This window comes from Homalodisca vitripennis, chromosome 1 (genome assembly GCF_021130785.1).
Source record: "Homalodisca vitripennis isolate AUS2020 chromosome 1, UT_GWSS_2.1, whole genome shotgun sequence".
NCBI classification, from domain to species: Eukaryota; Metazoa; Arthropoda; class Insecta; order Hemiptera; family Cicadellidae; genus Homalodisca; species Homalodisca vitripennis.
The window spans coordinates 80,612,038-80,632,246 of NC_060207.1; the positions used below are offsets into that span (position 1 = coordinate 80,612,038).

Sequence of the window (20,209 nt, forward strand, 5' to 3'; positions counted from 1 at the left end):
TTCCTGGTTCTCGGCAGGAATTGTTTCTAATGTGTCGTGACCACCACTGACAATGAAAATGACTAGAGCTAGTTGACTCTTTGGCTCTTGTCAGATTAGCCGATCTGCAAATGTAAAGCTTTTTGTGTTAGGCCTTTCCATAAACACCCAGGTTGTACATTAAGGTTGTACATTAAACTCAACAGATATCCTCAACTTTCTGGGATATTGTGATCTCTATAGGCATTGGGGGTTTGTGCCGGTTTTGTTTGCCAAGTAAATCAGGAACTATCATCCAAAACAACATATCTGCACGCATTCTCCCCTTCCCTCTGACAACGCTATAGCACAACTTGCATGGTGCCGTAAACTTAGTGGGAGTCATACCGGGGTATAACTGAAGCTATTAAAACAAAAATACCTTTTTCTTGGAATTATTGTGTGTATTGTATTGGGAATTTTGATATATAACGGTGCTGGTCTAAGGAGCAGTTTGAAAACAAGACTGGTAGTTGGCAAATCCAATATTTACTTATGATTTTATCTATATAAGATTTTTTCAATGATACTTTACCCATTATTTTGATCTAACCTATCGCCTACTCATCAATTTGTAATTCTAAATTTATTTTCATCTCAAAAAAATGTTTCTTCTTATGATAAGGCTTTTGGACCACTTCCTGTTAAAAATAACATGTTGTATATTCATATTCTGAAAATATCCAACAATAAATGCAGGTTCTGTGGAGTATTTTTATTTGAGTGTTAAATACGGTATCCTAACTTTGCAGCAATAGTTTTGCGCTTCAGGAGTTTAAGTAGTAATAACATGAATAGAATATCTTGGGGATAATTAATTCCATTAGCGGGCAATTTGTGCATTTGACACTGGCAGCACTGATCTTAACTCAAAGACCAGTGAACGACACGTAGACTGACTAGAAATTAGAATTTGATTACTTTACACATCAGGTGTGAAAGATAACCTAATAAAAGGAAAGAGTGTTTTATCAACATTTCATATTTTAATTTTGTTTCAGTTGCTCATAATTACTGAAACAGGTTTGAAAATGGTGAGTATAAATATTGTTAAAGTAACGTGTGTGCAATTATTATTTGTCTATTCCTTACTATATGCCGGCTTATTTGGATTATTGTCTTAACATTGTTTTCATAATTCCTGATGTGTTCAGGAGCTATACATTTTCTGGAGTGAATATTTACAATGGACAAATACATTAATGTAATAAATCTTTGAGTGCTGTAGCTATTGTGCTATGTTGTCCCCTAGAAATTCCAGTCTGACTTGTATATTTGCAAGCCCTCCCCACACATGAATTTCACTTTACATATTTTCATAATTTTTTTAATAAAATGATGAATATAATACATATTTCGGTACATATGAAATTAATGGCTGGATTGGCAAAAGACAAGTTTTGCATTATCAACATGTTTTAATTGTCCTGAACTAAAAACAATATAAGGTTTCAATAGTCGGAAATAACAAATAATGAAGTTATAGAACATTAAAAGTGGAACAACTTTTGGTATCAATTTACAATAACGTGACCATGGAAAGGTATGTTCATTTTTTTTTTTCCTGAAAACTACAATTTTTCCTGAAAACAATAGTGAAGAAAAAATTCGTCGGCAACGAAAATTAAAGGAGTTATGATTTTTTGAAATTCTCTGAAAACTCTGTTTTTGACAATACCTCTGGCAATTTTACTGAAATGATGACGTTAATCCTGTCAACGATGCCTGCCCGCTGCGCAGTGCTGCGCACTGCTTGCTCTTTTAGAAAAAAAAATTAACTCGAGCTTGCAAAAGTCGAATCCCAGATCACGTGATGCCCCTGATCCTTAACCCTCCAAGTGTTGTTCGACAAAATTTTGTCGGTTATTTTCCATCCTTAAAGCAATAATGCCCGAAAGGCATCAATATAATACAATGATATACTTTCCCCCCAGTTTATATGCACTTGTGATAATAATACTTAGCTATAAATGCCCAACCCATGAAAAAAAGTCCATTTTTCATGGTCACTGTATTGTAAATAAATACCCAACTTTTTTCTCACAGAGTAATATTTCTTTGTTCTACAACTGTGATGGGCGTCATATAATATTGTGACCATGAGTCAACCTTGTATTGGTTGCTGTTGTTGCGCATTCTTTGGATACATAAAATAACTATAATTTTTTATTTCAGGGGAAATCTGGGAAATTTGACACAAATAAAAGACGTTTTTGTTCGTTTAGACCTTTTGAGAATAAAAGTTAATATCAGCCTGACACAAGGGCTACCGGCCATTGCGTTGATTGTGAACATTCCTCTAGGTAGTACCTAAAACTATAAGATAAAAGTTCAGAGGGTCTGATCCCGATGTCTGTGGCCATTACTGCTAGCAAGGAAACCACTTGACAAAGCAAACAAATATTGCAAATTCACCTAACCAAAACTTCCTACTATCTTTGAAGAAAAGTAGTTCTACTTTTAACTATCTAAAATTCGTTATTTGTAATTTTTATACCCCAAAAAGCTTATTTTGTTTTGTTCAGAAGGACGATTGAATTAGAGTAACAACGTGAATCTCGTTAGCCTACCAGTGTGGAGAAAAAGATAGTTTGAAAATATAAATTTGAATAATGAAAACAAATTTAACTAAACTTTTTATAAATGAATAAATAGTGTTAAAATCAAACATAAGTTAATAAATAAGCAAAACTAATGTCGTCATCATTTCCTAATTTCGTATGTAGGCTATATACAATCTAGTTACAAACTGTCACCTGTTAACTTCTGATCGTATATAATGATCTTTTCTGAATTTAAAATTAACACACGTTTACATGACCAATACATACTCTCACTCTGAAAAAACATGATGAATTAATAAGAAATAAATAAATTTTCTAATATTTTGACTGCTCACATAATCCACGATCAAACACGTAAATAACTTTCAAAATTAATTGATGGAGTCAGAGATGACACTGAAAATCATAGAAACTAGAAGCACAGTACACAAATATGGGTAAAATAATTTCCATGACAATTATTAAAAACATAGTTATTTGTGATTTCCACCCCGTAAAACCATACATAGTTTTTTAATTGAGATGAGCAGAATAAGTTAATAACATTGAAACCTTTAAACATGTTTCCTTAATTTCTTAAGAATTTTTAAATCTGAAATTTTGGAGTAATTCTCATTATATTAACACTGGCAAAAATATGTTTTATTCTTTACTTTTTTAAATTTATAACTTTGCTCTGAATCGAATATCACAGTTGAAATTCCTAATAAATAAATAAATAATAAATAAAAATGCCTTTATTTTGAAGCGTTTCTCAGGTACACTGATTTACAGAACAACTCAAGTCAATACTGTACATAGTTCCATTAAGATATAAATAAATTACAAGTGACATACTTACTTACTAATGAGCATTTTTCCATCCTACACTACTTTATTATCATATATATGTATATGCTGTGCAAAAATGAAACCCAGTTCCAGGGTTCATGGACAAAGATTAGGGGATTGACTTGGCATGTCGCATTGCATCACTGGCTTTGCTCTTTAGTAGTGCAGTTGGCCGTCTGGTGAAGAGGTTAGAGCATGTCCATGACCTTTATATTCTTTTTAAGACCAATATATTATTTGGTTATGATAGGTTTAAGATACAGGTGTAACAAATTACTTGATATGGGTAGGGGAAGTTGAAATATTGGTAGGGTAGGTTAATACACGTGAACGACATTATTGCAGTTACCCACGTTATTGTTATTTTTAACTTAAAACAAAAAGTTTTAAAAATAAGTCTCGTCAGGTATAGCAACTCAATTAAGTAACTAATTGAGTTGCTATCCTAACATATTGAGGTCTGTTTATACCAGAAATTTAGTTAGAGCCTAGGTTATTCTGTATTCTTACTGCTAGGTATTGAAAATTGAATACGTATATATATATATATATATATATTTTCCTGCGATATATACGTTATTTTTAGCAAATTTTTAGAGTGAATTTGTAATTATCCCTTGAGTATTATGTGTAACGAGTCAATATTGTTAAATAACCTTAATGTTATAAATATCATGTGTTTACCAAACTGCTCTATTTATGAACAATATATATGACAGTGATTAACCCTCTCCCGGTCGAATTACCGCGACGCGCTTTTGGCGTTACTGGGCTGAATTAAATAACCGCTTTGCCGCTAGGGGACACTTATTCGGGTTTTTACTAAGTTAAGAACTTTATTTTAATAAAACTATTATGTATTGTACATCGTTACAAAGATGATTAAATCCTCTATAATAACGTTGTATTTATAAAAAAAGTATCAACCTTATGAGGTAAATTAAAATCAAACAAAAATGATGCTATCACGCTAACACCTTGAACCTGCCATCTATGAAGTACAGAACCAAATGTAAAGACTGCGAAAACAACTAATGAAATGATTTCAGTAAATAAGTGGTTATAAAAAGTCCCAAATAGTTCATCAAATTACGTAAGATAGCAGCACAAGTCAGAAAGAATTGTACTACTGAACAACTAGATCACCGTCAATGAAGTAATCAATGAACCGTTTCAAATTATTAATCCTAGATAGCGTCCCTAGTCATAAAACTATGAATAAACAAGGCAACAATGACACTGCCAATAGATATTTCCAGTATTAGTTCCCCAAACCGTATGACAGCAGCACAAAGCAGAGAGCGTTGATAAAGTAGTTGGAGGCGTTTGGACTGTAGCGCCAGGCGCCCTGCCGAGGCGTTTCGAGGCGTTTGCACGGGAGAGGGTTAATTAAATGAGACTAATTCTGAAGATTTAAATTAAGCCAACTCAAATATATGAGATTTAAATTTACACAATAGCTAGTATTCTGATAAGTGTAAAGTAATATCAGCTCTTAATTTGTGAGTTTATATTTCCTCAAAATTGCCTTTAAAGTTTAATAGGTTTATTATTATTACAACTAGTACCAAAATGTCAAAACCGTGAAAAAACTGAATTTTTATACTGTAAAACATTGATTTTAATAAGACTTAACATTCTTCTGCATAACCAAGACCACAGCAAACTTGAAAAAGTGTTATTGAGCCATAGCTTAACCAGAGTCACACTTCCTCTTTCAAGAATTTTATCCAAATCTCAGTCTTCAGTTGATTGTATGGCTTGAACTGTATAATACTACAAACATATCCGATTCTTACAAATGTTTTAATAAAATACAATAAGTATGGTAATTAAACATGGCTGTCCATGTAAAAAACGAGACTTAAAGGCTAAAAACATTTATATGATATCTGACGCTGAAACAGAAAGATTGAGGAGGAGTTTTTTAGGGCACAAGTAGAACTTAATCTAACTGGTCTGCTTGAACTTGAGCAAGAGGTAGGTTTATAAAAACTATGTCCTAAACCTAAAATCTTTAAGATGCTAAAATACGTACTCTGATAATAATTCAATACCTGTGTGGTCAGTAATAGACCAGGAGATGAAACATAAAACTGTTAAGGGCCCTAAAGAACTGCTCAGTCCAATGGGTGAGGTTATCAGTGATCTCCAATTGGTTAACTTCTTCAACTCAGTGTTCATAAATTTAGATAACAATCCTCTTGCTGCAAATCCCAAACTAAACTCTATATACGGTTTACTCCAAACCAAGAAATTCCAATTTTGTTTTTCACACTGTGTGATATAAGGTTTATCAGGAATTTCAATACCTTTCTGGGATAGATTATCAGTTTATTGAAAATAAAAAGAATATAATTTAATAAAATAAATTTCAATTTGTGTTATATGTTTTGTATAGCATTTATTATCAAATCATAACCATAACAGCTTTTAAGAATTAAAAAAATATGTAGCGTTTTAAAAAAAATGAACGGTGTTGCAAATCATTACAGTATTTCAACGTAACTATTAACTCTAGACTTATTCCACTGAATAAAACCAGTTAAGCTAATACTCTATTATTATTGTATCAACTTCAATTTTAATGATTGAAATATGTTAAAAAATGAATGTTTTAACTCTTTGAGTGTCGCAGTGTCGCTAATTTTGACGGTACGAAAAGTGCATAAAGTGCCGGTGTCGCTAATTTTGACGTTTCGCATTTCGATATTTTAAATACTCAAAGGTTATTTTGGTCAAGTAACCAGATAGCTGTATTCAGTAGGATCCAAACTATTTATAAATACGATTTTTATGTTGTTCCCCTACTCTTTGATCAGTGAAACATATGTTTTTTGGGTACTTATCAGGAGGCCACTATTTTCTGACGGGTTTTCCTTATCGGGGACAAAATCAATTACAGTATTAAAAAGAACAAACTTTCTTTAATCTATTTTTAATTTTACAAGTTTATTACGACAACCGATGAAAGCGTCTAGATCTACTTGAAGGGTCGCACGTGTAGGCCAATTTGCAGGCAATAGTAAGTATGACTCATTGAGTATTTTTCGATTTATTATGGCAGAAGGAAAGTATTAGGAACGTATAATGAATTTTATTTTGGTTCCTGATAAAGAAAGCTCTTCCAAAAAATAGTGGGCAGCGATAATACCGAAGTACTTATGCGATGATTTTGTCTTCCTGTCACGACATAGCGGACGAGTACCGTGCTGCGTAACGGCCATTCTTGTTGTGTATGTGCCGATAACTAAGCATTTGAGTGAATACAAAATAAAAATAATAACTTATACAGTGTCTTACTGTATTTATTTATAAAAGTAATGTAGTGAATTTGATTTGTGTCCGAGCGAAAAACGTAAGTTTTCATTGTAAATATAAAAGGGTTATTTTGGTTTTTACAAAGTTGCCGACATCCATATAAAAGTAATGTAAGCAAGTATTTGTCTCTACATTTACTATAATGAAATACAACTTACAAAATGGCGGTAAAGGGCAGCATTTTGTTTATACATAAAATGCCATGTTTGTTGTTTAAAATGTAGAATCACATATTTCTTTAAAATTGTACGGCCTTTATCATGGTATAAAGGAAAAAAGCTTTTAATAATCGTATACACTGAAATTAGGTTCAAACTTCTTTTTATAAAAAATTAACTTTTTTTGTAAAAACTGAAATTTTATATTGTTATAAATCAAATTTTGTTTGTAACAATATGTCTCACATCTTTCATTTAATTCGAAAAAGCACAACCAAATTATGAAAATCTGCTGGATAGTTATTTTACACAGCTTTTTCTCCCAAAGCTTACAAATATGCTAAAAACAGTCTGGCACTTTATGAATATGACTTGGGAAAATGCCAGCGGCACTCAAAAGGGTTAATGATATTTCAGATTATAACAGGTATATCAAAATTAAATAAACTAAAGGTTATCTTTTATCCCTATCTACCATTTTTCTATCATACAGATTTATGGGTGGGGTAATTTGTGATTGCACCTTACACCAGCTAAAGCATTCAAAGTGATATATGAGCATGGAAGCACCTGGCCATCAGTGCGGGTTTAGGCTCCACCACACATCTGGCAAAAGTTGAAAAAATGGTGTTTAAAAATCAAGCTCAAATCACGTGAATGCATATCTCTCTTTAGGTTGACCAAGATAAGATGTGGCACATTGGCTATGTTATCGCTGCCGATATTTCAATTTATGTTTCCTTCCTTGATTAAGTTTACTTTATTCCTTTACTTTTGTATCAGAAACAGCACATTCAAGTTATTACAAACCAAACACAGATTAGTTTAAAATCACATTTTTAAAATATTAGGTAGATAAAAAAAACTTTTGTATACATTTCTTTGTATTTTCTAGTTTATTTTGTCTTTATGATACTTAAAATCATCTATTATTAAACCAGTATTAATTTTAAATATATATTTGAATAGTAAGAAAAATGCAACTGTTACATTAATTCTAGAGAATTCCATAAAAAAATAAATGCTATATATATATATAATATTTTTTTCAATAAACATTGAATCACAAAAAGTACTTGCTCTGCCAGTAGTTTTTGTGATTCAATGTTTATTGAAAAAATTAAATTCGTCTATTGCCATTTATACAAATTTATATATATATATATATATATATATATATATATATATATATATATTATACATACCTATGTAAAATGTAATAATATAATGTATGTAGTCTTGGTAAAAGTTGAAAATATATAATTATTGTAGAAGCAAAGTTTTTGAACCCCTGTGATTAACCTTAAGTTTTCTTACAGGTGCAGTTAGAGTCAATGTCGAGATATGTCTCTCCAGTGAACCCAGCAGTGTTTCCACATCTGACAGTGATCCTGCTGGGGATCGGAATATTTTTCACAGCCTGGTTTTTTGTGTATGAAGTCACGAGTACAAAGTTCACTAGAGATTTGTTCAAGGAACTATTGGTGTCATTAGTTGCAGCAATATTTTCTGGTTTTGGAATACTTTTCCTGATGTTATGGGTTGGAATATATGTCTGATACACAGAGAGTAAGTAAATTTTATTGTGCAAGATATTCTAAATTTATAAAAGTTACCTATTTAGAGTTTACCTATCTTTCTATTGCCTTGCATCTGAAATTTTTGTTTTAAAGTGGTATATTACTACACATTAGGTACATAAAACTAAAATAAAACATTAAAAAAAAATTCTAAACTAAAATTCAGAATAAATTACTGAAATCATTGTCAAGTCCAGTCGTTTATTTGTCATTGACAATAAAATTGCATAAAAACGTTAACATAATTAATAGAATTAACCTAACAAAATTAATATACTAAACTAACCTAATTATACTACATTTCTGTCAGATAAGAAAGCATTAATAGTATAGTATTCTTTGTTTAAAAGAAATCTTTTCATATTTTTCCAGAACACAGGCATACTCTGTTCAGATCTTAGGTATACCGGCAAGTGATTAAATAGTTTAATCGCTGAGCCCAAAATTTGTTTTTCAAAAAGTGCTGTCCGATGCTGAGGATTTGGGAAGCGGTAGAGATCCCGCAGAGTGTAACTGGGTTGTGTGTAGGAACTAAAGAGTTGAGTGTTTCGTTTCATGAAGGACGTGGTTTCTAAAATGAACATACTTGGAAATGTCTAAAGGTTGTTTGCACAATATAGACCTTTGCACGATTGTGATGTTTTGAGGCCAAGAATTACCCTCACTGCCTTTTTTTGTAAGCGGAATACGTACTAGGGGTAGATGTATTAGGGTAGATACAACCAAAATATACTGCAAAAAGTATTCCCCTATTAGAAAAGTGAGAGTCGACGCAATAGAAAAATTCCTCTACTCACTTTTCCACATACCTTGTCTGTATGGTGATGGTATTTGAGATTGCAATCGATGACCAGCCCTAAAAAATCAGTTGACTCAGATGATGAGATTTCTGAGTCTCCTATCATAACACAGGAATTCGCATGTGCGAAATCATCACAATCACGTATGCGAAAGACAATGAATTTGGTTTTTGTTGTATTGACTGCAAGAAGGTTATCCTCTAGCCACTGCAAAAGGGAACCACCCTTAATGAATGCATCTATTTCAAGATACTAAAGATTGATACTAAAAATTAAAATCAAATCTTGTTGAGTTAGAAGAATTATTTGTAGCCATTAGTAATGTTACTGTAAATTAATAATTAAAGTTTTATTAATTAGACCCATGTTTGGTCTACATACTAAAATTTTATTGTCAGTATATTCTTTTTATTTCTAATAATCTGTGGCTTCGTACGCAAATTTCAAAACCCCTTAGCCTACATAGTAAAAGCACTTATGATGTAACAAGATTGGAATCCTTTGACATTTTTCAAACGCATCTAGGCATACTAGTGTATATATATTAGTACATATTATTTCTGTATTCATAGTTAAGAGGATCAGAATTGAAGGGACTAACTCTTATATATGATCTTGACAGTGTATGAGCATTTCTTGTTTGAATTAATTATATTTCCCTTGACACATCTGAGTGTGCTATGTTGCCCTGATTAAGAAAATACAAATACATAGGTCTTTGTAACCTACTTTGATCAAAAAGAATTTTCTTGAGTCCCTGTCATATACTTCCGGCTGTTTAAATTTACTTACATCGCCACAGTTTAGTTTTTCTTATTGCCTCGACCAAGAAAATATGTATGTAGGCTATATTGAGGCCTCGGAAACCTAATCCAGTCAATAAACGTCGACTTCCAGTCTAAATACATTTCCAGTGCCATAGTAGGATTTGCCTTGTAGTCCTAATGAAGAAAATATATATACATACATAGGACTGAGAGCCTACATCGGTCAAAAGATGTCTACTTCTGGGTGTTTAAATTCACTGCCACAGTTCAGTTTGCTTTTTTATCTCAATAAACATATATATATATATATATATATATATATATATATATATATATATATAGATAAAAGCATGTATCTCTCAAAAACCTACTTCGGTCAAAAAGTGTATAATTAAGGCTCTTGTAATCTACTTTTGGTCTAAGACAGTGTGATAGTTAAGTTTGCCTTGTCCCAATGAAGAAAATATACATTATTTAAGTAGGGCTGAGAAGCCTGTTACTGCCAAAAAGCATATATTTCAGTTTTAAGGGGGAATACTTGTTAAATTCATGGAAAATTTCAAAATAGTTGTTTGTAACGGTTTATATTATAGAAATCTTGTCGTTTTTCGTACTGTAGTAGAAGGAATGGCTTGTTGAGACGTGTTAGTGCTCATTCCTGTTTTTTCTTAAGCCAATAAAAATCCCATATGACTATCATAGAAGCCAACCAGTTTTGGATAGGTACCTTCAGTGAAAACATTCACAACTTTGCCCATTAAAGTGGGTTTTGTAACAGTGTTTCAATAGTATTTTGATGCATTAGCTGTTTTAAATTCGTCACTGGTACAATCTGGAGTAAAATTTAAATATTAACTTTGTATTTTCTCTCTCCATTACACTACTTATCAAGCAGTGAACTAAAATTTAAATGTAACAAAATTTTCAGTCTCTTTGACAATCTTCAGCTAGAAGTGTCAACAGCTGTTAGGTGTCATTTGGATTATGAAACATAAATAACTTTTCCCAAATTCTAAATATAGTGGGAAACTTTTCCACTATTTCTCTTCATATAAACCTTCCTCGGATTTGAACAAACTTTTACGAAAGAAGTAGCCGAATTGATCTAGCTGTTCTAGAGATTATCACTTAGCAACAAATTTAACGATTCATTTTTATTTGTACGATTGTATATAACTTCAAGCCACAAAAAATAGCCAAATAAACAAGCAGACACCCTGCAATGACAGGATTACTTACATTAAATACAGTTGAGCTCTTTTTAATAGAATATGAGGTATGGCTATTAAATAATGGGACTGACGCTGCAGTGGAACGAGTGCGCATGCGCCAACCAACAATGACCAACAGCTGTGTAGTTTGAGACTTCCTCTTTAGAATGCAGTAAACAACATTGTTGTGTCATAACCTTCATTTATGTAAGTGTTGTTATTTTGTTTTGCCGGAAGAATGGTTAGCGTAATAATAGAGCAACGAATTGTTATTAAATTTCACGTTAAACTTGGAAAAACCACTACCGAAACCTATAATTTACTAAAAGAAGTGTATGTCAGTGAATGTTTATCGTGGACTTGTGTTTTTGAATGGTTTAAGCGTTTTCAAGATGGTCGACAAGACGTGGAAGATGATTCGCGGCCAGGTCGTCCTTCAACATCAAAAACGGAAGACAATGTCGAAAAAGTTGCTAATTTGATTCGGTCTGACCGACGATTAAGCATTCGTGCAGTTGCTGAATCTGTAGGCATTGATAAAGAATGTGTACGGCAAATTTTACATGACAATTTGAAAATGCGAAAAGTGTGTGCAAAAATGGTACCAAAAATTCTTACGATTGATCAACAAGCAGCTCGTAAAAATGTTTGTACTGACACTTTGAATGCCATTGAAAATGACCCAAATTTATTGGAAAGAATAATAACATGTGATGAATCGTGGTTTTTTACTTATGATCCGGAAACGAAGCGCCAATCCATGCATTGGAAGACCTCAACTTCACCGAGAGCCAAAAAAGCAAGAATGAGCAAGTCAAAATTTAAAGCAATGATGATTGTTTTTTTCGACATTCGTGGGATTGTGTACCTTCACTGGGTTCCTGAAGGTAAAACAATTAATCAACATTACTATCTTGAGGTACTTAATAAACTACGTGAAAGAGTAAGAGAAAACGACCCGAAATGTGGAAGGACAAATCATGGATTTTGCACTAAGACAAAATGCGCCAGCTCATTCCGCGTTATCTGTCAAGTGGTTCCTGACCAAGTACAGCATCCCAGTGTTAGAACATCCACCTTACTCGCCAGACCTAGCACCATGCGACTTTTATCTTTTCCCTAAGGTGAAATCTGCATTGAAAGGTACGAGATTTGAATCCGTAGAAGCTGTTCCAGAAAAAGCGGCAAGACTCCTGAAAGAGTTGACAGAAGATGACTATCAGCATTGTTTCCAACAATGGAAAATTCGCATGGAGCGTTGCAGGGATAGAGAAGGGATGTATATTGAAGGTGATAATAAGTAATTATGTTTAAAATGAAAATAAATTTTTTTACAATATCAGTCCCGTTATTTAATATAGCCATACCTCGTATATCTCATATAAATTAATCAATAATCTCTATTATTGAATATAAACATATTAAACTCAAATGGTTTTCTAAGTTCTATGAGCAACAAAAACAAAATTTCATAACTGTAGAATACTCCAATATTTTCTTCAATCAAAAGTTCAACAAAGAAATTGCTAATGTTTTATACCAATGTGAATGTTTTGCTAAACTAAAACAACGTATTGACAAAAATATATTTTTTTGCAGACAACTGGCAGCATTTTTTGTGTCTGAGAAATGAGATTCATTATTTAGTACATTAACTAGAGATCTAATGAAAGTAAACAAATTACAACCAAAATGTATGTACTTTATATATTTATCAATACATTTTTCTAGGCCAATACTATTTTGAAGACATTAGCGATATATGCCTGTTGATAGCCTTCGTACGTTTTGTGATCTGACAAGTGATACTAGCAACTGGATTTACTGAAGAAGTGAATCTTACAAACATTTAGGATTAACTTTTGGCAACCGGGTACAGTGATCATTGCCTTCTAATTGTGTCAACCAAATATTTCTAAGGATAACGTGTATTATATCATTTATTTTAAACATTACATGACAAAGAAAAACTGTTGTAACTATAATACTGAATTTCTAAATAATTGATATATGCATATATATTTTTAATACCTTAAAAAATGCCACTAAATTATTTGTTTTTATGTTTCAGTGTGTCAAAAACTTCATGCTGGTGTATTTGTCACAGTTATTAACTTCCAGAAACTATCTCACAGCAAATAAATATTCACCATGACAAGATATTCAACTATGTAACTGAAACAATTACATCTTTATCAGGCAAACACTATCATTCCATGTACTTTTGAATATTGATTGTCACTATGAGTGTTTTTGTAAAAATGTTAAGACATTACAACTCATTACAAAATATGTTTTTATTTCTGTAATTCAACACCATCATTAAACCCCTATTTATCCTTTATGTTGTATGAAAGCTAAAACTAGGAAGTATCTGTATAAGTACTTGCTAAAACAATTTATCATTCTGGTTTCCCAGCTGAGAAAATAGTTTCTTTTTTTATACAATAGAAACATTAGCTCAGTAACTCATTAACTATAATATGTGAACCATGAAAAAAATACACTGTAGCTTATCCATATATATTTGTGTGTGTGTTTATATATATAATTTCAATAAACATTGAATCACAAAAAGTACTTGCTATGCTGGGACTCGAACCTGGATCCCACACTTGCCAGGTGAATATGCTACCATTACACCATAGAGCTCTTACTTTTTACAATTCAGTTATTTTGTATTTGGCTGTATCTGTCACATATTTAAATAACGGCGTATTTAATAACCAAACTAACAAATGGTCGGAAAACCAAATACTTGTCAAACAACTTTTATTTACATTAATTAAATTTGTATAAATGGCCGAAATTTATTTCAATAAACATTGAATCACAAAAGTACTTGCCCTGCCAATCATAGATACAGCCAAATACAACATTATTATTATGTTATAAATAATTTTATTATTTTGTATTTGGACGTATCTGCGATCTAACCTAAAAACAATCTAAATCAATCGCACAATAATCCACAAATATTTTGTAATACTTCCTAAAAGATAAAACATAATAAAAAGATGAGACCATCATCAATCCATTGATTGAATTATATCAATTCATTAATTGATATTCATTTTTGAATTGAGTAAAGAGAAGTATCTTTCCAAAAACAAATGTCATACATTAAAAATAGTTTAAGATTGCATTGCCACATAATATGTGGCATTGCCAGTTAAAAAGTTCTTTAATGCCCAATACGAGTATACAGCAAGTCTGACCAAGGGTTGTAAAAAGGAAACAACATATTAGAAAAGTTTTATTCATAAAAGTAAATCTCAAACTTTAAAATGTAACATTTGTGAAAAAATAAACTACTTTTACAAAAGCGCAATGGTAATGTTATAAAGATAAAATAAAATGATTTATCATTAGTAGTGGAAAACTCGTGTACTAGTTGGCCAGGCTAAGAAGCATAGCAGTGCCACGTTTGATCCAGTGGTCCGCTTCTTCTGAACCCCCCTTAAGGTCAACAGCCACTACAAATGACTCCCTGCTCTGCCCTCCTGCTCTTACTGGGTAGTAGTAAACTGGACAGGTATACATGCCTGCAAGAAATGTACAAGTGTTACACTGGCTGTTTAAGATTACTCTGACAAATTTTGAAAATATAACAAAACGTCAGGACATTTTTTATCTCATTAAGTAATAGTAAGTTGTAAATCTGTAAAAACGTAATGTCTAACTCGAGATTTATATTTGAAGTATCATAAGCATAATTATTTACTGATAGGCCCAGAGAATCATAGATGGGTATTACCTATATGCATTGCAAGTCATGATACTCTAAACATAGTTACAAGCAAAACTGGGTGGCTTTGTGATTATCTAAAGATAACATAATCAAAACTCATTCTTAGTTATTGTCTGATTCTTTTCAGAAAACTTGTGTTCCAATGAAAAGTTATGTTTTCTAGTTGAGTAAACCTATCTTTAAAAGCTTGAAAATTGAGTAAGAGCTTATTACTGACTGACAGGACAGTTTTGATCAACTCAGCTTGTGATTTGGTGGATAGCATACACATTTATTTCTCAGACTTCTTTATTGTTTTCTGTCAAGTTATATAGTATATTACCAAAAATGTTTAGGGCCTCTTAATCTCTGCAATGTCTGTGGGTGTATCAAATATGGTAAATGACTGGGAAGGCTGCATTTGCCATAATACAATAGATCCAAACTATAAATAAAAATGAGACACATTGCAATTTACAGTAGTTCACAATCAGTAATATGAATAAATGAAAAGAGACTGTCAGAGGAACCATTGCATTATCAGTTCACAAACTCAAAACAAATTGCAAAACTTTCTTAATTGCTATTATAATGTAATACAAACTTGTGTATACACTGTGTGGATTTAAATTAATAACAAAATAAATTATATTGAATTTTTATTGAATGAATTAAATGCAATTTAAACTTTTTTATGGCACTAATAAATCCAGTAACTTCTATAACGCCAAGACAAGTAAAAAAATTTGTTTCTTTAAGTTCAAAGCTAAATTTTATCATAACCAAATTATAAAAGGCAAATTATAAAAGGTAAAAGCAAAAAAAGTGTAAAACAGAGCATTTTAAATTAATTTTAATTTCATTGTAAAATGTAATTAAACCACACAATGAAGAATAATAAAGAGATACATAGTAGATGCACCCGTGAGCGCGCCCTCGTGACAACCGAGAAAGCAGTAATACACACCACGGATATGTTAGATTATAGCGCTATAGGAGACATAGAACTGACGAGCAGGCAGTCTGAGTTACACAAAGGGCACTCCCGTCCCCCTGCTCCTGAGTGAAGGTCGTTTTTAAATACTTCCATGGCAACCGCAATAAGCACGGAGCACGGAGCGTGCACAGGGCATTTTGAAGGCCTATTGTGAACTAAAAAACTCTAAGAGACTATAATATCGGATATAACTGTATTTGGCGTTTTGGTCAAAGTCTTGTCATTCTAATATATCCGTCTATGGCATGGAAAGAGTTAATAGACAATATTGTGTTTTTTTTTTAATAACAGGGAATTTAACAAGCATTAATCACACCTTTGGAGCGTTTCTTGGTAACCTCGCATGGCTTGAAGAGTATGACAGGCATTGGGCATACCAGCTGGAGAGGGGATGGTTCACAAAGACATAACTTCTTTTGGTCCCAACCTGCTCCTTCTAGGTGCATCCCTCTCACATAGACCCCTTCCTGTACAATACATAATTTAAGAATAATATCATTTATTTAGTTTATATTTAATGGCTTTAAGTAAATAAAATTTCTTGCTTTTAGACCTAAGCTCCTTTTATATAAAAACACACACACACACACACACACACATAGTATTTCACTTACTATATACGTTGTCCCATGAGTAACCCAACAAACTTCTCAGGTAGTTTCCTCTCATAAAAATAATGAAAAAATTTCATACAACATAAGTATAGAAACGCTTTGTTAGCAAGCTGAGGCTAGCAAAAGATTTCACCCGATTTTCTAGGAAAGGACGGAAATAAAGCAAAACTGATGTTTTTATGGCATATAGGTTTTTTAATTTATTAGATTTTATGTAAAAGGAACTGAAAAATAGAATAAAATACATCCGAGACCTGCAAGACCATCCATTTCTGAGATGTGTAAAATTGGGTCTCTAAAAACATGCTTTGTTTAGATTTTAAGTACATTAACTTCATTAAAAGGGTAATAAACCCACAAACTTTTTAACCAAAACTTTTAGAGAATTTAATTACGAAGAGAATGATGTAAACTAGGATAGTAACAAACACAAAGTTAAACAAATTAATGCTTAATTAAATCAACATATATGAAAAATAAGACAGAAAATGTAACATCTGTTTATTAATGCAAAAAAATTAGCGTTCTTTGTAACTTTGTGTGAAACTATAAAAAATTATAGCCTATAATAAAGAAATCATACTGATTACTATTTTGTCATGTAGGCTATGCAGGCCGGGTTGTGAAGTCAGACATGTCTGTTTGCTGCCTGAGCGCAAAAATATCACTGTTTGTACTAGGATTTTAAAGTGACAGATACTAAACAAACTATCAGCAAGTTAAAAAATAGTAACAGTAATTTTGTAAGTCTTTCTATAATAACTGGTAACACGATTATAGGACTGTAGGTCCACACCTAGTTTTGACGAGGGTGGCTGACGTCACTTTTCTGCAGGGTAGGACAGTTAGTCCACGCCGACAGTCCTACTTTTCAAAACTGACCTGGCCGTGCAATAATTTTTCTACCTGCACTCATTTTTCATTTTGTGGAAGAATATCAGGGATACTGCCACTATACACGCACAGCGTACTGCCTAGGCAGTAAATATAGACAACAGTTTACTCAAACCAAAACTCAAGCTATGGATTGCTTGAAGTGGATTGCTAATAGGGAATATATATATGAACAAATTCCACACATCGCTATCTGTGTAATTCGGCAATATACTAATGGATGATAAACATCTATAATAAGTTTGTATTAATTATTCCTTATCTTGGTCCATCATTAGTATAATACTGTATATGTGAGTAGGCACGTTACTCATAGTACACGTTAATTGAAATGGATAGTTGATTGTTTTATTATTACTGTTATTAATTAAAACAACTCTTTAGATCATATTTAAGATATCACATTTATAATGGTATGAAATTACTTTATCAATAGTAGACTACATAGACAAAATATGTCTACAGTTACATATTATTAGCTTACACAATAGAGTGCGAGTACTAACATGTATATCAGGTGGTAAGATATATTAAAAATTAAACTTTTAAAAGAGGTATAACTCAATTAGGGAAATTTGTTGATTATTTTTACTAACAACGAACTTTATGATTATTAAAAAACATGCTTGCAGTATGGACAATTTTACAAAAGATTATGAAAACTAATTATGATTTCATATTAAAAATTTTATTTTTGAATTACCAATACATGATTAATTGCAATTTACAAATAAATGCTGAATTGAATATTAACACTAGATTAACCTAAAATTTTAGTTGACTTTCGACTTACAAATTTAATATAATCCTAGAAGAAGATTACTTTACCGGACACTGTTACTGAAGAAAGTAATAAAATATGCAAATGTAATAAGTGGGACCATTGTCCAAAGTCCAGGTAGGTGATAGATTAAAACAACGTGTATTACTCATATATGTATTTATATCCATAGTAAAATTTTAAAAGGAAGACGATTAACAATAAAATAATATTTTGCAACAGAAATGTTATTAAAATGAAGTTTACTGCATCCTTGTGTATTTTATTATTGTTTAGCGTTAGAGATTTATATGACAGCCCTACAGTAAATATTACACATCTATTTTAAGTTAAACCGTAAATTTATAAAGTTAGAAACCTAGTAAATGCTTCTTTGATATCAGCTTTACAGTACTCACCAAACACTGCATACTCAATATTTACTAAAGTGTACAATTAAAAGTATATTTTTACCAACACTTTTAATTTTATTATCTGAATATTTTTCTTACTCTGTGTTCAACAGTGGTTGCAGAAAAGGTTAAATAATTAGTGGTTACTTATCAAGCTAATTCTATGCTTTCGACACCAAATATAAATAAATTGAAAATAGTGGTAAAATAATTACACATATGATTGTGCTATCACAAAATAATGATTAAACAGAATAGTTTAACAAAACTCTTAACTAAAGTTAACAGACTCGTATTATATATAAAATTCTTATTCTAATTACCTGATTTTTCCGTGCATTTTACGATACTTTAATAGTTGTTATGATAGCGGGGTGAAAACGAATCCACAAAGCAAAGACCATTATAATCGTTATATTCTTATGTTATAAATGGTGTATTACTTAACAATACACTTAAGAAAATAAGCCTGACTTTCATTTATGCATTTAGCTGTTTGTTTAAATCTTTCTGTACATGTCTTATTTCGTAGCGAGTCAGAAAGAACTAGTAAAAAGACAGTAGTCTGCTGAATAATATTTATCAGATATAGAGTATAGATCTCGAAACAACCGTTCAAGGGCAGTAGAGTGAGTACGGCGATCCCCTAGTCAAAAGAAACCCGTGAGTCGGACAGTGGGTCCATGGTCCTGGCCTGGGACCCACTGTCCACCCCTTCAGAAGCAGGTAAGAAATTACCCCGACAGTTTTACAACGTGAACCTACAGTCCGTTTACCCTGGCAACACATAGTAAATATTTGTAAAATATACACCTATTATAATGTTTATTCATACTCTCAAATCATTTTGAATGCATATAAAATATTTTAATTTGAGGACTGTACTGTAGTTAGAATGTAATAAATTTAGTTTTGTGCAAAACAAATAAATTCTTATCATTTTAAAATAAAAAAACATTTAATTTTACATTATTTTAATTTAGTTGCTCTAAATTCTCTACGTATAGAAGGTATTTTTTAATTTTTATTAGTAGAAAAATTTAAATGCCACCTAATGTGTTTTGTAGTAATTTTAGTGCAGTAAGAAATCATTACTAGTTTATTTTAAAAAACCTCTTCCTCACTTCTTCTATAAATGTCTCTATATCCATGATAGATGACGTTCTTAGACCATGATAGATGACGTTCTTAGACCGCACCGTGCACGTCAAAATTCAAACCTAAACAAACGGCCCAGTGTCGTGCGGACATGTATGGACTTGCACGTTGAATAGCGTGCTGCAATTCTTTCACAGTAAACCATTCAAATTATTTATTCAGCTGATCTACAAATTGTAATAGGCTACGTCTAGTGAAAACAACTACAAAACTTAGCTGCGTGCCATAATTAGAGTCCGTGCACCAACAAATGTCCATTAGGTCATGTACTAAAAATATAAATAAAACTAAGCATTTATGCAGGCATTAAAATTAAACACTAACCAACATTTAAAATAATGACTACATGTAAGAAAATAAAGATTTGACTAATAGTTACAAACAGTGTGCATT

General features: G+C 31.8%; 2 protein-coding genes across 2 annotated transcripts in view; one reads left to right on the plus strand and one right to left on the minus strand.

Moving 5' to 3' along the window:
- Positions 1-878: 878 nt before the first annotated feature.
- LOC124365477 (transmembrane protein 258) lies at positions 879-13,542 on the plus strand. The gene is made up of 3 exons (XM_046821462.1): positions 879-1,052; positions 8,212-8,461; positions 13,322-13,542. The coding sequence occupies exons 1-2, from the start codon at positions 1,050-1,052 to the stop codon at positions 8,449-8,451; spliced, it is 243 nt and encodes an 80-aa protein (XP_046677418.1). The 5' UTR covers positions 879-1,049; the 3' UTR covers positions 8,452-8,461; positions 13,322-13,542.
- A 938-nt stretch (positions 13,543-14,480) lies between these two features.
- The window catches only part of LOC124367727 (dynein axonemal heavy chain 2), a 184,276-nt gene continuing 178,547 nt past the window's right edge, over positions 14,481-20,209 (minus strand). Inside the window, exons 88-89 of the mRNA XM_046824842.1 lie at positions 16,294-16,444; positions 14,481-14,795 (exon numbers count right to left, since the gene is read on the minus strand). Of these exons, the coding sequence (XP_046680798.1) occupies positions 14,641-14,795; positions 16,294-16,444 (306 nt within the window). The 3' untranslated portion in view covers positions 14,481-14,640. The remainder of the gene's footprint in view (positions 14,796-16,293; positions 16,445-20,209) is intronic.